We start from the raw sequence: 20,526 nt of genomic DNA, 5'->3' as shown, positions 1-20,526 counted from the left end.
CTCCACATTGGGCTCCCTGCTCCATGGGGAGGGAGCCTCTTCTCCCTTTCCCTCTGCTGCTACCCCTGCTTGTGCTCACTCTTTCTCTCAAATAAATAAAATCTTTTTTTAAAAAAGAATTTCAGGTTGTCTCCTTTTCTTCCAATAGAAATCACTTCTTTGTGATGAAGATGAACCGGCTGTAAGAGCACATTAGGAGAGGAAGTTCAGAAGCTCAGTCCATGGTTTTGTCTGCTTGCTGGCAGACATTTTCAGAGCACTTGTGAATTATGAAGAGCACTATTATTCAAAACCTCAGACTCCTAATACCTGGGGGAGGCTATGGAAAGGGAAAGGGAGTTTCCCTTTGTATAAATTCGGGGGAAGCAGGAGAGTAGAGAGCGGCCATTCTCTCCCGCTGGGAGCCTCTGGGGCCCCTTCCTGAGGGCTGGCCAGATTTCCACCCTCCTGGTAGGGAAAGGACATTTCTGCCAGGAGACTTGGCTGCTTACTGACTGGAAAGGAAATTCCTGGAGAGAGACTTCACTGCTCCAAGGCTTTTCAGACACAAGGGAATCCTGGTAACAAAGGATGGAAGGATCCTGGGGAAGGCAGGAAAGCTGACCTTCCAGTCCCACCAGCTCAGGCCATCTCCTCAGAAGGATGAGATGCTGCTCTGGCCCTGGGGGATGAAGGCCAAGCCCAGGGTTTGACTCATTCAGCCAGGGAACTGTGTGACTCCCTTTCCTACTCTCGGTCTCCCACCAGCCCGTTCCCACTGTTTCTTCTGCTCCCCGATCCTTATAAGTCCAGGAGGGGAGAGCCATGGGCACTTGCCTCCTTCCCCTCAGACTTCTCCCTAATAATTGAAAGGAAGGGTATTCTTTCTTTTTAAGCGCCACATTAAGGCTGGGACAGTTCATCCTCTCCCTCTTAGCACCTGGGCCCTCGACACCTGAAACCTACCATCACGCATCTGGCGGCTCATCCATCTTGCTGCGTCCTGCCTGGTGTCTTCTCCGAGGGCTGGAATGTCTTGCCTAGCCTGAGGGCTTAGTTTCATTGCCTGAACAAATTAAGATTTTCAGAGGAACCAAAACAAAACAAAAGCCAGGGCATCTTGGCTGGTTCAGTTGGTACAGCGTGCCACTCTTGATCCCAGAGTCCTGAGTTCAAGCCTCAGGTGGGGGTGGAGCTTACTTTAAAAAAAGCCAACTCTTGTGTATAATGACCCCATCAGGAGGCGGCTCTATAATTCATACTGTGAGCCGCCTTGTTGGTTGCATTGCCCTAGGCATGTAACCCCGCAAATCCAGCAGTATATAGTTTTCTCTTGCTTCAACACGTCCGTCAATATATTCTCGTCATTTTGTGTCTGATTTTCTGTCATCGGCCCTGTATGCCTTGTCCTTTTACTATAATTTTCTTTTTAAGATTTTATATATTTTTAAAAAGATTTAATTTATTTATATGACAGAGAGATCACAAGTAGGCAGAGAGGCAGGCAGAGAGAGGGAGGAAGCAGGCTCCCTGCTGAGCAGAGCCCCATGGGGGGGTTCCATCCCATGACCTTGAGATCATGACCCGACCTGAAAGCAGAGGCTTAACCCACTGAGCCACCCAGGGTGCCCCAATTTTATATTTTTAACTAAACTCTACATCCAACATGGGGCTTGAACTCACAACGCTGAGATCAAGAGTCCTGTGCTTCCCCAGCTGAGCCAGCCAGGTGCCCCTGTCCCCATACTGTAGATTTGAGATCACAAAGTTCTCTCTGCAGTGTGCCCCATCAAAAGAAATTTCCTCAGTCACTCTTCTCATTTAAAATTCATGGTGGCCAGATGGGGAAGATTACTGCACACACCATGAGACTTAGAAGGAAATGGTCATCTCTTGTTTCAGGTGACTCGATGCTATAATTACCTAGAAATCCACTGAGAAACCAGAAAGAGCTCGGGTGTCAGCCTCAATTATCAGCTGTGTGAGTCAAATGATGTGACTTAGCCTCTCTGAGTCTTCGTTTTCCCATCTGTCACGTGTGGGTAATAATGCCTAGCCTACAGAGGTCCTGAGAGAATTGCACATAATGTATGACAAGCTGCTGGAATACAATAAGCACTTGGTAATTGGTAGCTATAATTATTTCCCACCTCTCTGATGATAACCCTCAAGCATGCAAAGTATTTGGCTGCATGGACACTAGTTAGGAACAGGGAAGAAACCACAGCTAAACACATGCCTGGAATGCAGCCACTTCCTGGCCCGCACTCCTTTGTCATCGCTCATATTCTGTGGCCCAGCTGAGCCGGACTAGGCACTGTTCTCACCATTTCCCTTGATTGGCCCCCCCACCTCCCCCCAGGATTGCTTGATTTTTGTAATCTCACGGTTTCCTTGACTGTGCTACCTTTACACTCCATCTTTTTTTTTTTTTTAAAGATTTTATTTATTTATTTGACAGACAGAGATCACAAATAGGCAGAGAGGCAGGCAGAGAGAGAGGAGGAAGCAGCCTCCCCGCTGAGCAGAGAGCCCGATGTGGGGCTCTATCCCAGGACCCTGGGATCATGACCTGAGCCCAAGGAAGAAGCTTTAACCCACTGAGCCACCCAGGCGCCCCACACTCCATCTTCTTAAAAAATAAGTAAAATAACATCTAGCTCTTCCCAAAATCCTCCAAACGAAAAATCTAAAACTCAGCTTTGCTGCAGTTCAGATTCTGTTTCTGCCCTCTGCGCGAGGACCCCACCGCCCAAATGCGTGAAGGCGTGAGCCGCGAAGACGTGTGGCCAGAACTGATAGAACAGCGACACCGTGTGGCCATCAGGAGGCAGCCCAGCCGCCTGAGCCCAAAGTCCTTCCGCAGGCGAAGAAGCCGTTAGATCTGCCAGTTAGAACCCAAAAGGAGGAAGGAAACAGCACTTTGCAAACGTGAGAGGAATTGCTTCCTACCTGACATATGTGTCCGCCCTGCCCCCAGCTTAAGATCTGAAGGCTGGATGGCGCGTGCTCTCAGAGCAAAACGGACAGAAGAAGGCTAGACACAGGACATGTGTTAAGTCTCAAATGTTTGCTGTGTCACTCCTCTCGGGGGCTGTGGAAGATTTACAGAAAAATCTTGCAATCCTTATTCCTCTCAGGTGTTTCTTTTTGGCATGTACTCAGACCTCGAAGAACTGGCAAAAGGATGAAGGAAGCGATTGCCACCGCGGACTTACCGGGTCAGAGGGAAGGTATTTCTAAATCATGAGCAGGAATGACAGTATAAAATAACCATATAAAAAATGGCTACATCTGTGGGATGGCATGTCAGCCAGAGGTTGTCACAGAGTCTGGTCTAGTCATCTGCTTGCTAGCAATTTCACTCCCTCAACTCCATCAGACCCGTCATCGGGTATCCTCATCCTAGAAGCAATTTGGGGAACTGGAGCCTTTTCACACTGTTGGGCTCCTGTTTTTACCTCTTGGAGAAGAGTTTCAGGACTTGTCCCATAATCAGGCATTTCCAGAGAGAAAAGACTCTTCATGAGCATTTCCAGGGTGAATGCTTAGGTATTTCCATGCACAGCGGCAAGCTAGATTACGTGTTGTCTGATCTAACCATCAGCAGAGAAATTGGTGAGAGCAGAGCAGCTTTCCCTGTTCTTTGTTTTGTTTTGTTTTGTTTAGATATCATTTATTTATTTGACAGACAGAGATCACAAGTAGGCAGAGAGGCAAGCAGGGGTGAGGGAGAGCAGGTTCCCTGCTGAGCAGAGAGCCCGATGTGGGTCATGATCCCAGAAGCCTGGGATCATGACCTGAGCCAAAGGCAGAGGCTTGAACCCACTGAGCCACCCAGGCGCCCCTCCCTGTTTTGATACATTCTTAAACCCTTCCACTTCATTGACTTGATTCCCCCATCAGGTCACCGAATGGCAGAGAGAGTCCTCGCCCGAGAGCCCCCTGCCTGGGAATTTGACACAGGGGTAAGTAAAGATTTGGAGTCACTTTCCACTTTCCAGATTTGGAGTCACTTCTGCTGGAGCTGGAGTCTGTTACCTCGGATGCCGTGGGCGGCCGAGTTTCTCGCCATGAGGAGCAGAGGAAGCGGGTCTGCAGAGAAGAAGGAGGAGGAGGGAGAGAGAACCTGAGGGGTCTGCCTTCAGCTCCCAAAGACTCTGGAGTCACTAAGACTGTCCTGGAGCCTTATAACTGCCTCTTTCCCCTGGAGCGGATTCAAGCTGATTTCTGTTGCTTACAACTTTGGAAGAATAAACTACACAGTGGCCTGGGCAGTTTATCTTATCCCTCAATGTCCTTCACCTGTTCAGTAAAAATCATCATTCATTCATTCATTCACTCAGCAAATATTTACTGAATGCTTTCTCTGAGCTAGGCACTCTTCAAGGTTCTAGAAGACACAGCTGGAAACAGATTTTGAAAAATCCTCTATGAAACTTCCTCTCTACTCAAATGGTCTCTGGAAATAATGTAAGTATATGAGGAAAGGTCATAAACTTAAGGTCGAGTGCCAGGAGAAGGGCCTGTTGACCCAAAACACAATACAAGCCCCAAGTCTTAGAGAATTTACTGAAGGGAGAGGGCCACTTTAAACAATACCCCTTCCTTTTGGCTTTATAATAAAATTGGATTAAAAAAGTGTACCCTGGGGGCGCCTGGGTGGCTCAGTGGTTTAAAGCCTCTGCCTTCGGCTCAGGTCATGATCTCAGGGTCCTGGGATCGAGGCCCACATCGGGCTCTCTGCTCAGTAGGGAGCCTGCTTCCCCCTCTCTCTCTATCTGCCTCTCTGCCTACTTGTGATTTCTGTCTGTCAAATAAATAAATAAAATCTTTAAAAAAAAGAAAAAGGTGTACCCTGGGGCACCTGGGTGGCTCAGTCAGTTGGTCCTCCAACTCTTGGTTTCTGCTCAGATTATCAGGATCATGAGATCAAGCGATCTCACCATTAGGCTCCCTCCTCAGCGGGGAGTCTGCTTTCCCTCTTTCTCTCCCTCTGCCCCTCCCGCTGCTGGGCTAGCTCTTTCTCTAAGGCAGATAAATACATTTTTAAAAAATGGACACCTGGCTGGTTCAGTTGGTTAAGCGACTGCCTTCAGCTCAAGTCATGATCCTGGAGTCCTGGAATCGAGCCCCACATCTGACCCTCTTCCATCTCATGCTCTCTCTCTCTCAAATAAATAAATAAAATCTTAAAAATAAATAAATAAGGGGTGCCTGGGTGGCTCAGTGGGTTTAAGCCTCTGCCTTCGGCTCAGCTCATGATCCCAGGGTCCTGGGATCGACCCCCGCATTGGGCTCTCTGCTCGGCGGGGAGCCTGCTTCCCCCCACCTCTCTGCCTGCCCCTCTGCCTATTTGTGATCTCTGTCTGTCAAATAAATAAATAAAATCTTTAAAAATATTAATAGTAAAATAAATCTTAAAAAAAAAAAGTTTATCCTTTCCAAAGCATCTTTTCTTTTATAGGTCCCTTCTGATGCTTCACTGATTTCTGATGCTTCATGAGAGACCCCACCCCGAGGCAAACTTCTGTCTTCACAGATACTGTGGTTTCCTACCTGCTCCGGCTGCAGACAGCTTCCATCTATTTTCAGTTATCGTGGGGAGCAGTAGATAATACACATAAGTGACACATTAAATTCACAGATAATTTTAAAATCTAATTTTAGCCCCTCCTTTTCCCACTCCCTTATTTATCAAAACTACTTAGGAGGCCCAAATGAACTGATTTGGCTCTATCTTCCTTTGCTGCCTCTGGTAGAGTTGCAAATGAACAGATTGAAGACCAAAAGGCAGACAGCAGGAGGGAGAAGGCTAAGAATGTGGATAATCTACAGAATGAATGCCCAAACCATCTAGAAAATTAGCTGTGCGAGTTGCTGAGGCTCAGTCTTCATGTTGCCTAATGCTTGACCCTCACATCTAGGCAAAACCTTCCTCCTTATGGGCGAATTACCCATCAATCTTCTGTAAAACCAGGAATTAAATTACTTAGTGTTTCGCTGTAAATACAGTGCAGGGATTCCAGAATGATAACTACCAAGAATTTTAGCAAGCAAGAAGGGCTCAGGTGGCCCTTCTCAGCTTCCCCACATTCCTTCCAGAGCTAGGAAGGCTGTCATGGCTAGCCAACTAGAGCACAAGGACCTCCAGTAAAAAGGCACCGTCCACATTCTGCAGCATCTCGGCCAGAAGGGGTAACAGTGATTTTTACTTTTTTTACAGCTTCCTTGCCTCAAGTGCCTCCCCATCTCCCCTCCAGAATTGACCAGAAACATCCATTCCTGCGTGCATGGGTGTGCAGGAGCTCGCACGCACACCCCCACACACCCACCCGCAGACACGCACGCACACACTCAAGTCCTCCCAAGATACATGTGACCAGTGTCAGTGGGGTCTGGCTATGCGTCAGAGCCCGTTTTAAGACGGAAATGACTATTTTCTTCCACCGTCTCGGGATCGTGTGGCTCTCTGCCCAAGCAGGAGGTTTCTTTTTTGATAAAGGACTGCAGCTGATGTCTTGCTAGCTTCTAGAACTCCAGTGGGTGACAAAGCCGAAGGGAGACACCAGGCAGGGAGGAATAAACGCGGTAAGTTTTGTTTCTCACCTTTGCCAAGCATAGAGAGCAGCTGACCAGGAACTGAATTCTCCAGATTAGGGTTTCGAATCCAAATTCTTGGGAGACTTTCATCAGAGTGCCTTTATGAACAGAGGGCTGCCCTCACCTTAAGCCTGGGACTGCTTTCTTACCCTCCTATTGAAATGGAGGCAGTCAGACATAACTTCCTCCTAATTTTATGTTGAAGACAAGATAGCTAAGTGAGTATTACCTTACTCTTATTTGTAACACATCTGTAAGCTTCCCCCTACCAGTTCTGGGCAGAGGAGGGAGGTGGAACATCCCAGGACAAACCAGTTCTGCTCTGGGCCAGAATGCCCTTTCCCCTCAATAGAAAGGATCCCCAGGATGGCTAGGATTTCTTGATCAAGGCATTATATCCAATGCAGTGATCCTTCAGTAAGATGACGTGTCGATCACAATATGTTTCATGTTCTAGAAAAATCCTGCACAGGGCAGCCAGATGCCTCTCTCCCTGCAGCTCAACCTGACCAGCAAAGGAGCCCCTCAGGGCCTTTTTAAAGATTCTGACAGTTGCCCCAGCTAGACCCCAGACCAACTGGATGCAAATTGCTGATGTTGGAGACTAGGACTCTGCATTTTTGCAGTGTGGTTTCTGAGCAGATGCTCACTGTCCTGGGTGGGTCTTCAGATTTTCCAGCCACATTCCTACAGACTACTTGTCACATCACAGACAACTGCCAGCTCACCAGGGCTTAACACGCATGTAACCGTAACTTTATGCCAATCTATTTGGACGAGTCAATCTTTTCTAATCGTGGTGGTCAGCGGTTGCAACAGTCACACTGGTGTTTGAACACATGACTTGCTCCCTAGGTCAGAAAGAAAATATTTAATGTTTACTCCATCCCCTCTCCATGACTCTGCAGGAAGACCTCAACCTAACGGAGGTCATACTTCTCCTTTCGTGAACATGAAATTCACTTTCTGTGGACCAGTCACTCATGGTTAATTTCCTGAAGTTTCTAAAGAGGAACTGGATTTTGGCTCTTGAGCACTTGGAGCACCTGACATAAGGTAACCCTCCAGGAGTGACGACGGTGATGTGAGGAAGGGCAGGAGTGCCAGCCAGTGTCCCAAACCCTTATGATTATTGGTGGATCTGCATGACCAAGTTCATTTGGCTGAATGCCAGCTAATGAAGTCAAGGACGTGGTTTGGATCTTTTGTAGGCCAGTTGAGTTCAATCACTTTCTTTCATGAACTGTTTATCTCGAAAATGTCAGCCAAAGAATTCTGAGTAATAGCGTGAGGAATAGGGTGAAACAACCCAAGGCCTGAGGTTCTTCGGTGACAAGTCAGGAGGCTCTTCTCTAGGCCCTAAAGACACAAGTGGTACACATGGACCCGATTCTGATTCAGACAGAATCTCTTTGAGATTTTTTTGCAATATAATTTGCTCATTATAACCCAAGTGGACTCCTGAATTCCATTATTTCTCCAGAATTAAAACTTTTCTGGAACGAAACCGGTGTCTTTATGGGGTGACTCACTGGGTCCCCTGTAGGCTGGTCATTCTTGTGCACCTGGACCCATGCGTCCCAGGAACTACTTCCTCCCTTTCTAGAATGTAACATCTCCCTTCGTGGATCATCCTCTGTCTTCTTCTTTCTCCTGGCTCCAGATTCTGGAGTCTGAGACTGGACATGGCAACAGAGACAAGGGTGCAGAGAGTGTCCCCATTACCTGTGTTCTACCAAGGACCCAGCGAACAAACCAGGGGTGACCGAGGGTGGGGTGGGATGGGAGTAGGATGGGAGAAGAAGGGAAGGTCAACATGAGGTTTAAACTGAAATGTCTGAATTCCTTTGTTCCTAAGAGTAATAGTAATAGCTAGGCTGGTCCTTGGGGAGAGTGCTTAAATGCTTAAATGCTTAAATCCCTTATTCAATTCTCCTATTACTCTGTCTCTGTCTCCAACCACCAGACTAGAGCCCTGCAAAGTTTCCATTTCCTTACCCTCTTCCACATGCACAGGCCATGTACCAGGGTTCCAAGGATCAGATCAAAAAGAAAAGGAGACTCATGAAAGATTATTGTGTGTCCAAAGAAGGAAAGGGAGGGAAACTCCAGTGAAGGGTCTTTAATGTCAGAGAGAAACTGTACATCTGGGGCAGAGATGAAAACAGCATGCGAGGCCAGCCGAGCCTGACCTGGCCACACATCCTGTCGCTCAGGGGGCCTCCCCTGGGGTGGAGGAAGTGACAGCAGCAGCATCCCGTTTCCTTTCCCTGTGGGAGCACGGTGCAACATTTGCTCGGTCCAGTTACACTCCTGGCTCTCTGCGGCTCAGGCACAAACATTCAGTTCATCTCTCTCCCAACATGTCAGGCCAATCCACCCCCTTTCCCCTCGGTGTGGGAACCGGTGGCAGGACCTCGTGAACTGTGGAGGGTGGGTGATTCTCGCTAGACAGACAGGCCTGGGAGTCTGCGGAGGTGCAGGTCCCACTGTGGTCACCTGTCAGGGACGACATCAGACCTCGGCTCATTCCCGTTAATGTGGATTCTGCCAGGACATGCCCGAGTGAAAGGGTAAGAAAACACCTGCCCTCTTCCGGAACCAGTCAGTATTCCGGACAAGACCCTGAAGATGGGAGGTGTAAGCAGAGTTCCTGCCGCCTTGCACAGGGTCTCCTGGCCCAGTGACAGGGGTCACAGGGTGGTCATCCAGCCGGCAAAGGCTCCAGACTTCCAGACAAAATCATCTTCTCCATCCAACCGCCACTTGTTTCCACAAGGCCATGGTGGATAGACAGCGACTAGTCCCATGTCCCTACATCCTGAGAGTCCCCGCAAGAGGGAGCGGGGGGAGAGCCCCCGCCCCCACACCCACTGGGAGTAGAGAACCAAGCACAGCGCAATCCTCAAACACCTCCAGCGTCTCTTAAATAAGCTTCTCCTTTCCATTTTCTTCTCTTAATTATTTAACATCCATCCCTTTATTTATACAAATATAAAATAGATTTATATAGATTTATATAATATAAACTTTGTGAGGCAGATTGGCGAAGCGGCCGGAAGAGCACCCCCGCCGGCTATTTACAGACGTACTGGTCGACGACCTCCGTGCACTTCTTGCACTTGACGTAGCAGCACCAGTGGAACTTGCAGTGGCAGCGCTCCGTCTGCACGCTCTTGAACTGGTCGTAGCCGCGGCCGCAGCACATGAGCTCGCAGCCGTCCATGCCCTCTGACGTCTTGTTGCATAGGCGGCCCTGCGTGCCCAGCGAGCCCGTGGTCTCGTTGCGCAGGCAGTAGTCCGGGCTGGGGTCCACGTAGACCAGGTCCTCCGGGGTGGGCTGGTTGAAGCGGCTGTTGACCAGCTCCAGCTTGCCTTTGCGGGTGATGCGCATGGCGGCCGCGCTGTCGTACTTCTCCTTCAGCTGGTCCCCCACCTTTCGGAACTCGGCCAGCTGTAGCCAGCACGTCTTGAGGCTGCAGGAGCCCGAGACGCCGTGGCATTTGCAGGCCACGTCTGCCATCTTGTACACAGCCTGAGGGGGGGCAGAAAGAAGGCCATCAGGAGGAGGAGCGGGGGTAGGGGGGTGAGGGGGTGGGGAAGGTAGGAGGGTGGCTGGGGGCACCCAGAGGCCATACACGGAAGGGGCAGAAGAGTTGTTTCTCAAATGTACAGAAAGATCTTTCCAGGAAGCTTGATTACCCAGATAAAAAGCAGATAAAAGGAGCACCAGGCCGAAAAACGCAGGGGAGGCAATGTCCATGTCTGATCCGCTCCAAGGACGATGGCATTTGGTGCCCTTGCCCTTCCTACTTTGTTCATGTCTTATTACTTCAACTTGTTATGATACATGTGTCATTTTCACTATCGGGGGGAAAAAGGATATTTCTATCTTGAACCAAGCCTCAAACAAACAAATACAAACCAACAAACCGTGTCCAGATGTTGCATGAGACGGAGTACAGTCAGGGGCTACAATAAAAAATCCAGCTGTACTACCAGCCTGTGACAGAAACTGCATGGTGGTGGCTGGCCAAAAGCTGTCCGTGACTGCGCCAAATCCCCTAAGAACTCAACGGCCCCCTTTCCTGTGTTAACATTTGGCCATTAACTCCCCGGAGTCACAGGGACCTCAGCACAGAACACACGGGGCTGTTGAACAAGACCATTTCCTTGTGCCCAGCACCCCCTGGAGAGGCAGAGCCGGGAAGAAGAAGAGTGGAGCCCTGGGCCGGGCAAAAGTGGGTCACTGGGCCCACCAACAGGGGTGATTCATCTGAAAACAAACCCATCTTGAAGTCACTGAACCACAACAACGTGAAGTGGATTTGAACTTGGGTTATCCCAAATCAAAATTTTTTTAAAAAGCAAGAGTCGACCAGAATGCTGCTTACAAAGTGCTTTTCAATGAAAAGCACCCTGATGCATTGTGTCCGACGGCCCTGGCAGCAGGCCCGGGCGTACAGATGGCGGGATAAAAATGCAAGCCCGCTGCAGAACATTTTCTTATGCCACAGCCATTGTCACCGACTGAGTCCGGACTCCTTTTTCAAGGGTTTCTCTCGGATTTCTTTTCAAGAGTCCCCAGATTGTGTCTTTATTCAGCACTGTGCAGACACCACTGCAGGTGCAAGAAATAGCTTCACCATCATTAGCTCATATCACTATTGTCAAAACTCTTCCTGATTTTTTTTTTTTTTTCTGGTGTGGAATTATCCCTACTGTTGTGTGCTGGAGAAACTGAACCTCTAGAGAGGCTCAATATTCTGTTCAGGGCCACCCAGAAGGGAGTCAGAATGACTAGCCCTTTTGCACTCCAGTCTTGAGGCTTAAAAACGGCTTAGGGGAGAGAAGGACGGAGGCTCCTCCCCAAGGTTAAAGGCACCAGTAATGGGCTGGCAGCTCCAGGCCCGCTGGCATAAAAGGAACCAACACTCCATTCCAATAGGCACTTCAAAGACGGGGTCTGCAATTACCCTGTTCTGGCACAAATCCCCCCCAGTCTGAGCTGGGGCCTGACATTCCTCTGGAAATGGTCCTTGGTTTAGAGAGGGAGGTCAGGCATCTGGTGCTGCTAGAAGCAGGAAACATTAAGGGCCTAAAACTGTGTACCCTGCCACTAAGTGACCAAGGGGACAGGATAAGCATCTCTATTGGGAGCCAACAATTAGGGAGATTTGAGGAAGGAGAGCTGAAGAGGACACCACAGAGGAAAAACAGGAGCTTTTGTAAAACAAATCAGAGAGGAAAAGTGTCACGGATCTTCACTAAAGAGACATTCATTCCACCCCGCCTCTATGAAGAAGGACACTGTAACAGTCATATTCTTAAATATTTACTCTTGATAATGTAGAGAAGCTCCTCTGACAGGAGAAGGCAGAAAAATAAATCACAGTTTTTACCCTTTCCTGCCAACTGGAAGAGCAATAAAAGCAAAATTTTAAAACATTTTCTTAGTTCTGCATCTTGCCTCCTGACAAAGCCCTAAGTCCCTCTTCTGCGCTGTCTAATGGTGTGACTGAGCTTTGTAACTGATAGGAATGTCATGAGGATTAGACAGCTTTTATCTGGAAAATGCTTAAGCCCTTGAGTGACAAGGCAGTATCAACCAACCGCTCTGGCCATCAATGTCTAAAATGGGGTTACTAGAGCCTCTCAAAGGCCAAAAGAAATTTCCTGCAAAGTATGCTCCAGATTTACTCTGTGGCCAAGATGTCAGATCCTAGATATTCCATTAGGGGGAAAAAAAAAAAAAATTGGCTGGGACGCCTGACTGGCTCAGTCGGTGAAGCGTGCGACCCTTGATCTCAAGGCCGGGAGTTTGAGCCTCGTGTTGGGTGTAGAGATGACTTAAAAATAAAACCTTTAACTGGTTGTAAAATACAAATCCAGGGAATTTTCAATTCCTGCCCCCATTTTAGTCTTCCCTACGGAATTTTTTTGTGTAGGTGTGAGGAGGTGGGAGGTGAGCACCTGGGCCTCAGATGGTGATTGATGGCGGAGGCCTGCTTCTTGGAGAGCGGATAAAAAATAAAGAGGGACAGGAATTCCCAACCTGGTGCAGACAGAAGCAAAGGGAGAGATAAAGGCTGTGGAAGAGGTGTGGAGACTGGGGGAAGGGGGCCCAAAGGCAGGGAGACAGACAGAGGAAGACCGGGAAGGTGTGTAAGTGAGAAACAAGGCAGATGGAAGGAAGGTTGGCCAAGATAAGGGCCAGAACAAACAAACAAACAATTAAGGGCAATAAAACGAGGAGCCAGCAGAAGTGGGGTCAAGACTGTGACTGAAATGGAGCCCAGATTAGGATGAAGGCCTAGTCACCTCAGCATCCGCCACAACGCCCCAAGGAGAGCTCAGAGCAGAGACAGGAAACAGCCTTCCATGAATTTGACCTCTTCCTAGGCGGCACCGTGGGACCTTTGCTCTGATTCAAACGCGCCCACCCACCCACCCTCGTAAAGCACAGTGAGGGTGCCGCCAAGAGCCATGGACGGAATCCCTGTAGCTGAGGGAGCTACAGCCAGTGGGAGGAGGCGAAGGAGGCCGTACCTCAAAAGGTAGCAATTAACCTCCCTCAGTTCAGAAGCAGAGACTACTCATGATGGGGGATGGGAAGGATTTTAGGGAATAGGTGGTATTTGAACCGGGATCTTAAAAAATGGATAGAGTTTGGGCAGTCAGGAGATAAAGTGAAGATCTTAACCTTTTTTTTTTTTTTTTTTTAACCAGGCTCTCACACGGTTAGATCCCCAAAGCCTGGCATGCAGGCTGCCAAACAGAGAGGAAGTCATGGGGGAAAGAAGTGGCCCCACAGATATCCTCAGAGTGGAAGGTCATCTAAGACAGTGCTGTTCTCTGTGCCCTGGTTCGAACCAGAGCAACAACCAGAACTCACGACCCCATGGATTCACACCACCCCTCACACACACCTCCAGCCTCTGGAGATGGGCTCTGAAAGGAAGGCTCTGGGCAAATGAACAACTCTAATTTCAATGGGACATCCCACTACTGATGAGACAAGTTTCCACAAGTGTGCCACATTCTACCAACCCAACATGACCGGTCCCCAGTCCATGAGAAGCTGTTTCAATTCCATTTATTTGGTATGTGTTCCTAAGAAACAGAAGTCGATTTTTTAAAAATTGGTAAATACTTTTTTAGAAGTATATCCATATCCTGTCACTGAATCACCAAATGAACGAACATGAACTTTCTGAATTGATTTCTTCCCAGGAAACCGCTAGTCTCATTGTTTCTCATTAGTTCTTTGGTCTCGCGACAGTATCTTGCCTGGGCCCCAGAGCCAGCTGGCTTGACACAGACCTGGAGGCAGACAACACGCCCAGAAAGAAGTCTGTGTCGTTTCCTGAGAGGTCTGTGGTTCCCCCCCACACCCGGCCCTGAGCCGGGAGCGACTCGTACCACCCAGCACTCAGACCTCATGCCTCTCTGTAGGGGAGACCCTGAGGCACCCACCTGCCTCCTGCTCAGCCCTCTGGTGTCGAAGTGTGTTTGCCATTAGCGTGGACGCGTGCTTTAGGATCAGGCCTCTGGATGGGCACGACACCAACTCTTAAATGTCAGCTCTGCTTTCCCCTGTGTCTCTCACAAATCATAAACCCTAGGCTGGGTCTCATGGCCTCAACTTCCAACTGTCCTATCTGCTTGACAAGAACTCTACTTCGAGCGCCTGAAATCTGATGACAAGGCTGCTCCTAAGGGCTCTAGGGACAGCCGTCCTGGGGTGAAATTAACGAGGTTTATAAAAATGACAGTGGCACGTGCCCAGCTGGGGAATGGAGCCTTGTGAAATGGATCGGGTCGGCAATGTGGGCTCTCTCTCACACTCTCTTTCTCTCTCAAATAAATAAATGAAATCTTTAAAAAAAAAAAAAAAAAAAAGTAGTCATCCCATAATCCTGGAGGTAAGATTTCCTGTGGTCAGGATGACCCCCTTCCACATGGCCAGGCCAGGGTCCCAGCTCAGCCCAGGAGCAACGGGTTAGCGAGCATGTGTGTGTGTGTGTGTACGCACGCATGCATGTGTGTGAGTGTGCGCGCGTGTGCGTGTGGAGGTGGGGGAGCTCCTCTTACCCTCCGCCCCGCCTCGTTGTTCTGCAGGTTCATGAGCACCCGACCCTGCTCCTCCGACCCCTTGGCGAAGTTCTTCTCCCGCTCACGGGCATCCACGAATTCCTTGGCAAAGCGGTAGCCGTACTCCACATTGTCCCCGCAGCCACCCCACAGCCAGTCCCGGGGAAGGTCCTTGGGCCTCGCTGTCCGGCTGCAGCCGCACGTGGAGAGCTCGCCCTCCCTGCAAGCCCGGCTGATGGCATTCACCACCCCCGCGGCGCTCACTGCGTAGGTGAAGGCGGTCTCCCGGCTCCCTGCAAGAGAAGGCGGGAGAGGGGGTGAGGGATGCCAGCTCCCTAAGCAGGCTCTTTCCTTCCTTCCACCTTTCCTGGCCCCAACACCACTGCCCGGCCTCTAACACTCCCAGGAGGGAAAAAATATCAGGAGAAGCATCTTTCACATCCCATGGCTCTAATGGTTAGGAACTCCTCTTGATAATGAGCAGAAATTTGTCTCCTCTACCCTGTGAGCTCACACACTAGAATGAATCCCTCCAGCCCCGGCGCACACTAACATCCATTCCAGGGAAGGTTACGTGGCCAGTAGATTCCGAGGAGGCAGACCTAAATGGAGGGGAGAGTGGGCATTAAGGAGTTTATGGGACATGTGGGACGAACAGAATGAGCCAGAGTAGAAATCATGGGACCAATAGCAGGAGTCTGTATCCTAGCAAAAACGCAGGTCACCATTTCTCACCACTTGATGGGCCACACATCTGTCTTTTTTATTGTTGCCATTATCTAGCTAGACAGTGGTGGAGACAAGGAGGAGAAGTGAGCCGGAATTACAATGTCCAGAATCATCCACACTGTTTTGCTCTGCCTTCCGCGGGATCCATGCTGCCTCCTGACTCGAGAGCACTGGGAAACCACAGCTACAGGATACTGGGCACGATCCCACTAAATGTCCAGATCACTTCCAGGAGAAACTCTGAACTATGTTCCTCTCTACTGCTCTAGTGAACCACTTAAAACTCCTAGGATACATGTTCCACTTTAATAGAAATGTTTATAAAAAATAATATTCAGCTTCCAGGGAAATGCAAATAAAAATCACCATGAAAGGATGCCTGGGGGCCTCAGTCAGTTGAGTGTCTGCCTTCGGCTAAGGTCATGATCCCAGAGTCCTGGGATCAAGTCCCACACTGGGCTCCTGGCTCAGCAGGGAGTCTGCTTCTTCCTCTGCCTGCTGCTCCCCCTGCTTGTACTCTCTCCAACAAATAAATAAATAAAATCTTAAAAAAAAAATCATCACCTGGCAAAACCACTATACACGCACGAGGATGGCTAGAATCAAAAAGGCAACTAATAGGGTGCTTGGCTGGCTCAGTCGGTAGTGTGTGACTCCTAATCTTGGGGCTGTAAACTCAACCCCCACGACAGGTATAGAGATTACTTAAAAAAACAAAATCTTAAAAATAAAATAAAATAGGGGCGCCTGGGTGGGTCTCAGTTAAGGGTCTGCCTTTGGCTCAGGTCATGATCCCTCAAGGTCCTGGGATCAAGTTCCATATCTGGCTCCCCGCTCAGCAGGGAGTCTGTTTCTCCCTCTATGCCTTCCCCCTGCTGACTGTTGTGCTCTCTCTTATACACACACACACACACACTCTCTCTCTCTCTCTCTCTCAAACAAATAAATAAAATCTTTAAAAAAAAAAAAAGAAAAGAAGTAGACATCCCTGTCTTGGTGAAGATGGAATCAGTCTACAGTTCTCAACTGGTCTAGGAGGATCTCTCACTTTGCCCTCCTTCTTGATCATCTAGGCGGGACACAGTCAAGCTTGCCACCAGACCAGAATGGGCAGGTCAGTTTTTCTCAAGGAACCAGGGGTCAGCTTCTGGTCAGATGTAGACTAGGAGCAGGACAAGAAAAACCCAGATGAGGCAGGAAGTCACAGTCATGATTCAGCCATCGCGACCCACATCTGAGTCAGGGCTGATCCGTGGCCAGAGACCAGGGCTCTATCTAATCTAGGGTAGTTAGACTAGGAGAATGAGCAACCAGGATGCTAGGGTGACCGACAGGCTTGAAGGGAGGAGGGCCTATTGCCCTCTGTGAGGGAACCATGCCTGAAAAATCTTCCCAAGATGGCGTCTCATCCCCCTGACCGGGCATCCTGGGACAGGGAGGAGCCTGGATCTGTAGCCTACATCCCTCCCACGGGGATTCTTCACACAGCGTTCCTCAGGGAAGCCGGCTGGGTTTTCAAGGCAACCCAGCCCATCATCTTTTTAATGACTTTAATCACCAGAACGTTCTTTCTTATAGTCAGTTGAAAAACGCCTCCCTGTAACTTCCACCCACTGGAGCTCTGCTGTCTAATCCCTTCCCGTTTGACAGCCTTTCAGCATTTGAAAACAACTGATAGGCCTTTTATGTGTTGTCTTTTCCAGGCTACATATGTCTGATTTCTTCCTCAGTGCTCTAGCAAACACGCTTTTCCAAGCTGAATCATGCCTCTCAGAACTGCCTTTCAAAATAATATGCCTGCGTCTGAGCAAAATAGTGCAGACACTATGGGCTCTGACGGTCCTGCCCTACCATGATGGGTTCAGATCCCACTCTGTCCTCAGGTGGGTTAGGGTCCTGGCAAGGGCTCTGCCTCTTTTGGTTGGGGCACTGAGGGTGGGCAGCTCTGCATTCCTGGGGAGCAACTGGGTCCTTCGGGAAGCACAGACTAGTAGTGCCTACTCTCAGCCAGCAGGACATAATACAGGGCTTCGGAACGGGCAGCAAGGGGGGGCTTCTCTGTAGGAGAAACAACTCAGGATGGAAACCTGAACCACCTCAAGGATAAAGGCTAATTAACCCGCAGCCATGTTGCTGCTAGAGACTTGGCATCGTTTCCCTACCAGGAGGCAGCAGGACACGAGCACGCCTTCTCTCTGTTCCTCAGTAGTTCAACCCAGCTGCCAGGAAGGTGCCCCCATGCACCCCGACCAAGGCTGAGCCACGTGCCCCTGGCTCCCTCCAAGCTGCTCTGCTGCCCTCTGGTGGTGGACCCTTGCAGCAGCTTCAAAGAAGGGAGGACTTTCTTGAAGTCGTATAGGAGAGCCCTGAGGGAGGATTCCCCAAGAGGCACCCTGGGCCCAAGGGCATAAACGGAGGATACCTTCCCAGGTAGCATAAGTCTGCAGGGAAGCTACAAAGAGAAACTATGAAAATAAGGCAAGCAGGCAGTTCCGTTCATAACAGAATAGGGTCCAGGGAGAATGGGAGGTTAGGCTTGCACAAGTCATTTCCCCAAGCCAGTCTGCACCCAGTGGCACTTCCATTCCTGCTAACTCCTTCCTTTCCTCAAGTGAAGCTCACTTTTTGGCCCTCACTCAAATAACATTACACACAAAAAGGATCTAGCTGATGTCAGGCACACATTAGGTCCCTGAAAAGTGATTTCTGGATGCCTCTCTCTAAACCTGTGGTCCTCCCGCTGTCCACACCCAGAACCCAGTGCCGGGAGTGCTGCTAAGACTTTACTGGATACTAAGTGTATTTGAAAAGAATCAATAAATTATAAACAGTTCCCACTCAACCCCAAGTCCATTCCTTTAGGAAAGCTGCCGAGTAAGACTGTGGCAGGAACACGTGAGCCCTCTTGTCTAGACCTTGAGTCTAGAGGAAGGACGAGGGCAGCAAGGTTCAAAGCATACTCTCCCCCAGCCCCCCCTCCCCCGCCCTGTCCTCACTCGTCAACACGGGTAGGGGAAAGAGGTCGGAGGGAGGGGCCTTCCTCATACCTTGCTTGCTGCTAAAATCATTCTTCTTTGAGGGGAAAAGCCCAGCCCCAGATAACTCCCAAATGTCCTCCTTCCTTGGAGGGGAAATTCTTTTGGAGAAGGGAGACAGGAGAATACAGTGCCCTAACACCTTCTTTCTATGGCCCTGGGGATCAGACCCAATAGAATAGGGCCGGATTTCTCAATTTCTTGCCAGGGAGGGGAGGATTGCATTTCAAAAGGACCTTAAAACAATTAGACCCCAAATCACACCTCCATCTAAGCAATAGGGCAGCCAGAGAGTCCGAGAGTGGGGGAGAGGGGAAGGGACAGGACTCCAGGAAGAGGTGGCCTCTCATCTTTCTTCTGGATGTGTCCCCTTCCCCCACATTCACACACATCCCTTTGGAATGAAAAAGTCAGGACTGGATCTGGGTCAGGTTAATGACAGCTGTCATCAGTTTGGCCCAAAGTTTCTCTCTCGTGCTCAGGGTCCAAGTGGCAGAGGCAAAATTCATCTCAACTTTCAGAGCTGCGATTTTCGGTTCTCTACCCAATGCTGTCAAAGCCCTTCCCCTGTCTGACCCCCGCCCATCTGTGCTGAGACAAAGGTCAGTGGTGGTGGGCACATCTGCTAATCCACTCTGACTCAACTCTGCTGTCTCTGCTACCTTACTGGAGTGAGCCGCCGGCGGACTGCCCCAGATAGGGTGAAGCTGGGAGCAGAGGGCTCCCAGAGCGCTAGCAGGGGTGGGGACCGACATCCCATCTGAGACTCTGCTTCCCGTGTGCATCTCCCACTCCCCTTGCACACCACTTCCAAGCCTTGGAGAACTCACCTAGACACTCGTGGGGGCTCTCTGTGCCAGGCCAGGGAGGTGAGCCCGGCTCCTGTAGCCAGCCACGTGTTGGTGGTGGGCTCTTACCTATCTGCATGACTCTCCCAAAGACGGATGCGTTGTCCACTGTGCTACAGTTCCACCGCCGCTGGCGAAATTGGTACTGGCACTCCTTGATGCCTGTCTTGGCTCCCTCCCCGATGTAGGCCATGTGCTCCTGGTACAGTTGGCACAGCTTCCTCTGGCCAGGGGAGAGCCCAGGAAGCTGGCTGCACACGGGCTGGGCACCGATGATAAACATCTCAGGTCTCTGCACCGGGTTCAGAGCTAATGACCTACAGCGGAGATCCAGAAAGGGGACGGAAGGCCCAGGGGTGAGCCTAGGCTTGCGTGCAGCCTGAAATCATTCACTCGAATCATTTAGCAAGGGCTTTCCTTCTGTGTGCAAGGCCCTGTACTAAGGGTGTGGAAAAGAAATCTGCTAAAACAGAGGCCCTGCCTTCACAGGGCTCTGTAGAAAACTGAGGCACAAATGCGGATGATATGGGAGAGGTCAAGGGCCAAAGCTAGACTTGAGCTTCTGGCTCCATGGTGATCAGACAGAGAAAGAGCTCTTCCAGCCAGAGAAAAGATTTTTATAAGGCAATGGCCAGAGTGTGAAGGGGGTCTTAAAGGATGGAGGACAGGCAGAGAAGGGCGATAGAACGGGCGGAGGACATTCATTCCAGGCAGAGGACAGAAACAGCCAAGCCTCCACAGGAGAGCACATGACTTATTCGGGGAGTGCGGGTGACGCACTCACTCTAACCCAAGTGCAGGGTGTGATGGAAAGCAGTAAATTCCTTCAAGTAACACTGCCCTTACGACTGGCAAACAGAAGCCAATTTACATACCTTACAACCTAGTCTAAACGTTTTCTAAATGTTTTAGCTTCCATATCCCACCCACAAATCCCCTAAGCCAGTCTATCCATTCAGGGGCTCTCGCTTTGGCTCATCCTCTACCAGAAACAGAAAAGTGGTCAGTTAGAGGAGAAGACGGTAGAGGTACCTCTGAGACCAATGTAAGGGGGCCCAGACTCGGCAAGATAGGTGGGGAGGGCTGGCCATTTCCAGGTTGACTTGGCCATGACAATAGTCTTAAAAACACAAAAGAAGGCCACGCACAATGGTCCTGCAAATCTCTCATCTGGTCATCAGACTTATCAAATAGGAATTCTACTCTCCCTGTACCCACCGGGGAAAAAAAGAAATCCA

The 20,526-nt window shown here is 49.8% G+C and overlaps 1 protein-coding gene across 2 annotated transcripts in view; it reads right to left on the bottom strand.

Moving 5' to 3' along the window:
* Positions 1 to 8,689: 8,689 nt before the first annotated feature.
* Positions 8,690 to 20,526, bottom strand: part of WNT5B (Wnt family member 5B) — a 107,680-nt gene continuing 95,843 nt past the window's right edge. For both annotated transcript variants that reach the window (XM_044229446.1, XM_044229445.1), the window contains 3 exons: positions 19,358 to 19,605; positions 14,677 to 14,969; positions 8,690 to 10,117 (listed from right to left, as the gene is read on the bottom strand). In XM_044229446.1, coding sequence (XP_044085381.1) covers positions 9,659 to 10,117; positions 14,677 to 14,969; positions 19,358 to 19,605 — 1,000 coding nt within the window. In that variant the 3' untranslated portion in view covers positions 8,690 to 9,658. The remainder of the gene's footprint in view (positions 10,118 to 14,676; positions 14,970 to 19,357; positions 19,606 to 20,526) is intronic.

This window comes from Neovison vison, chromosome 12 (genome assembly GCF_020171115.1).
Source record: "Neovison vison isolate M4711 chromosome 12, ASM_NN_V1, whole genome shotgun sequence".
NCBI lineage: Eukaryota > Metazoa > Chordata > Mammalia > Carnivora > Mustelidae > Neogale > Neogale vison.
The sequence above is the reverse complement of the archived record's forward strand: the minus strand, read 5'-3'. Positions and strand labels throughout refer to the sequence as shown.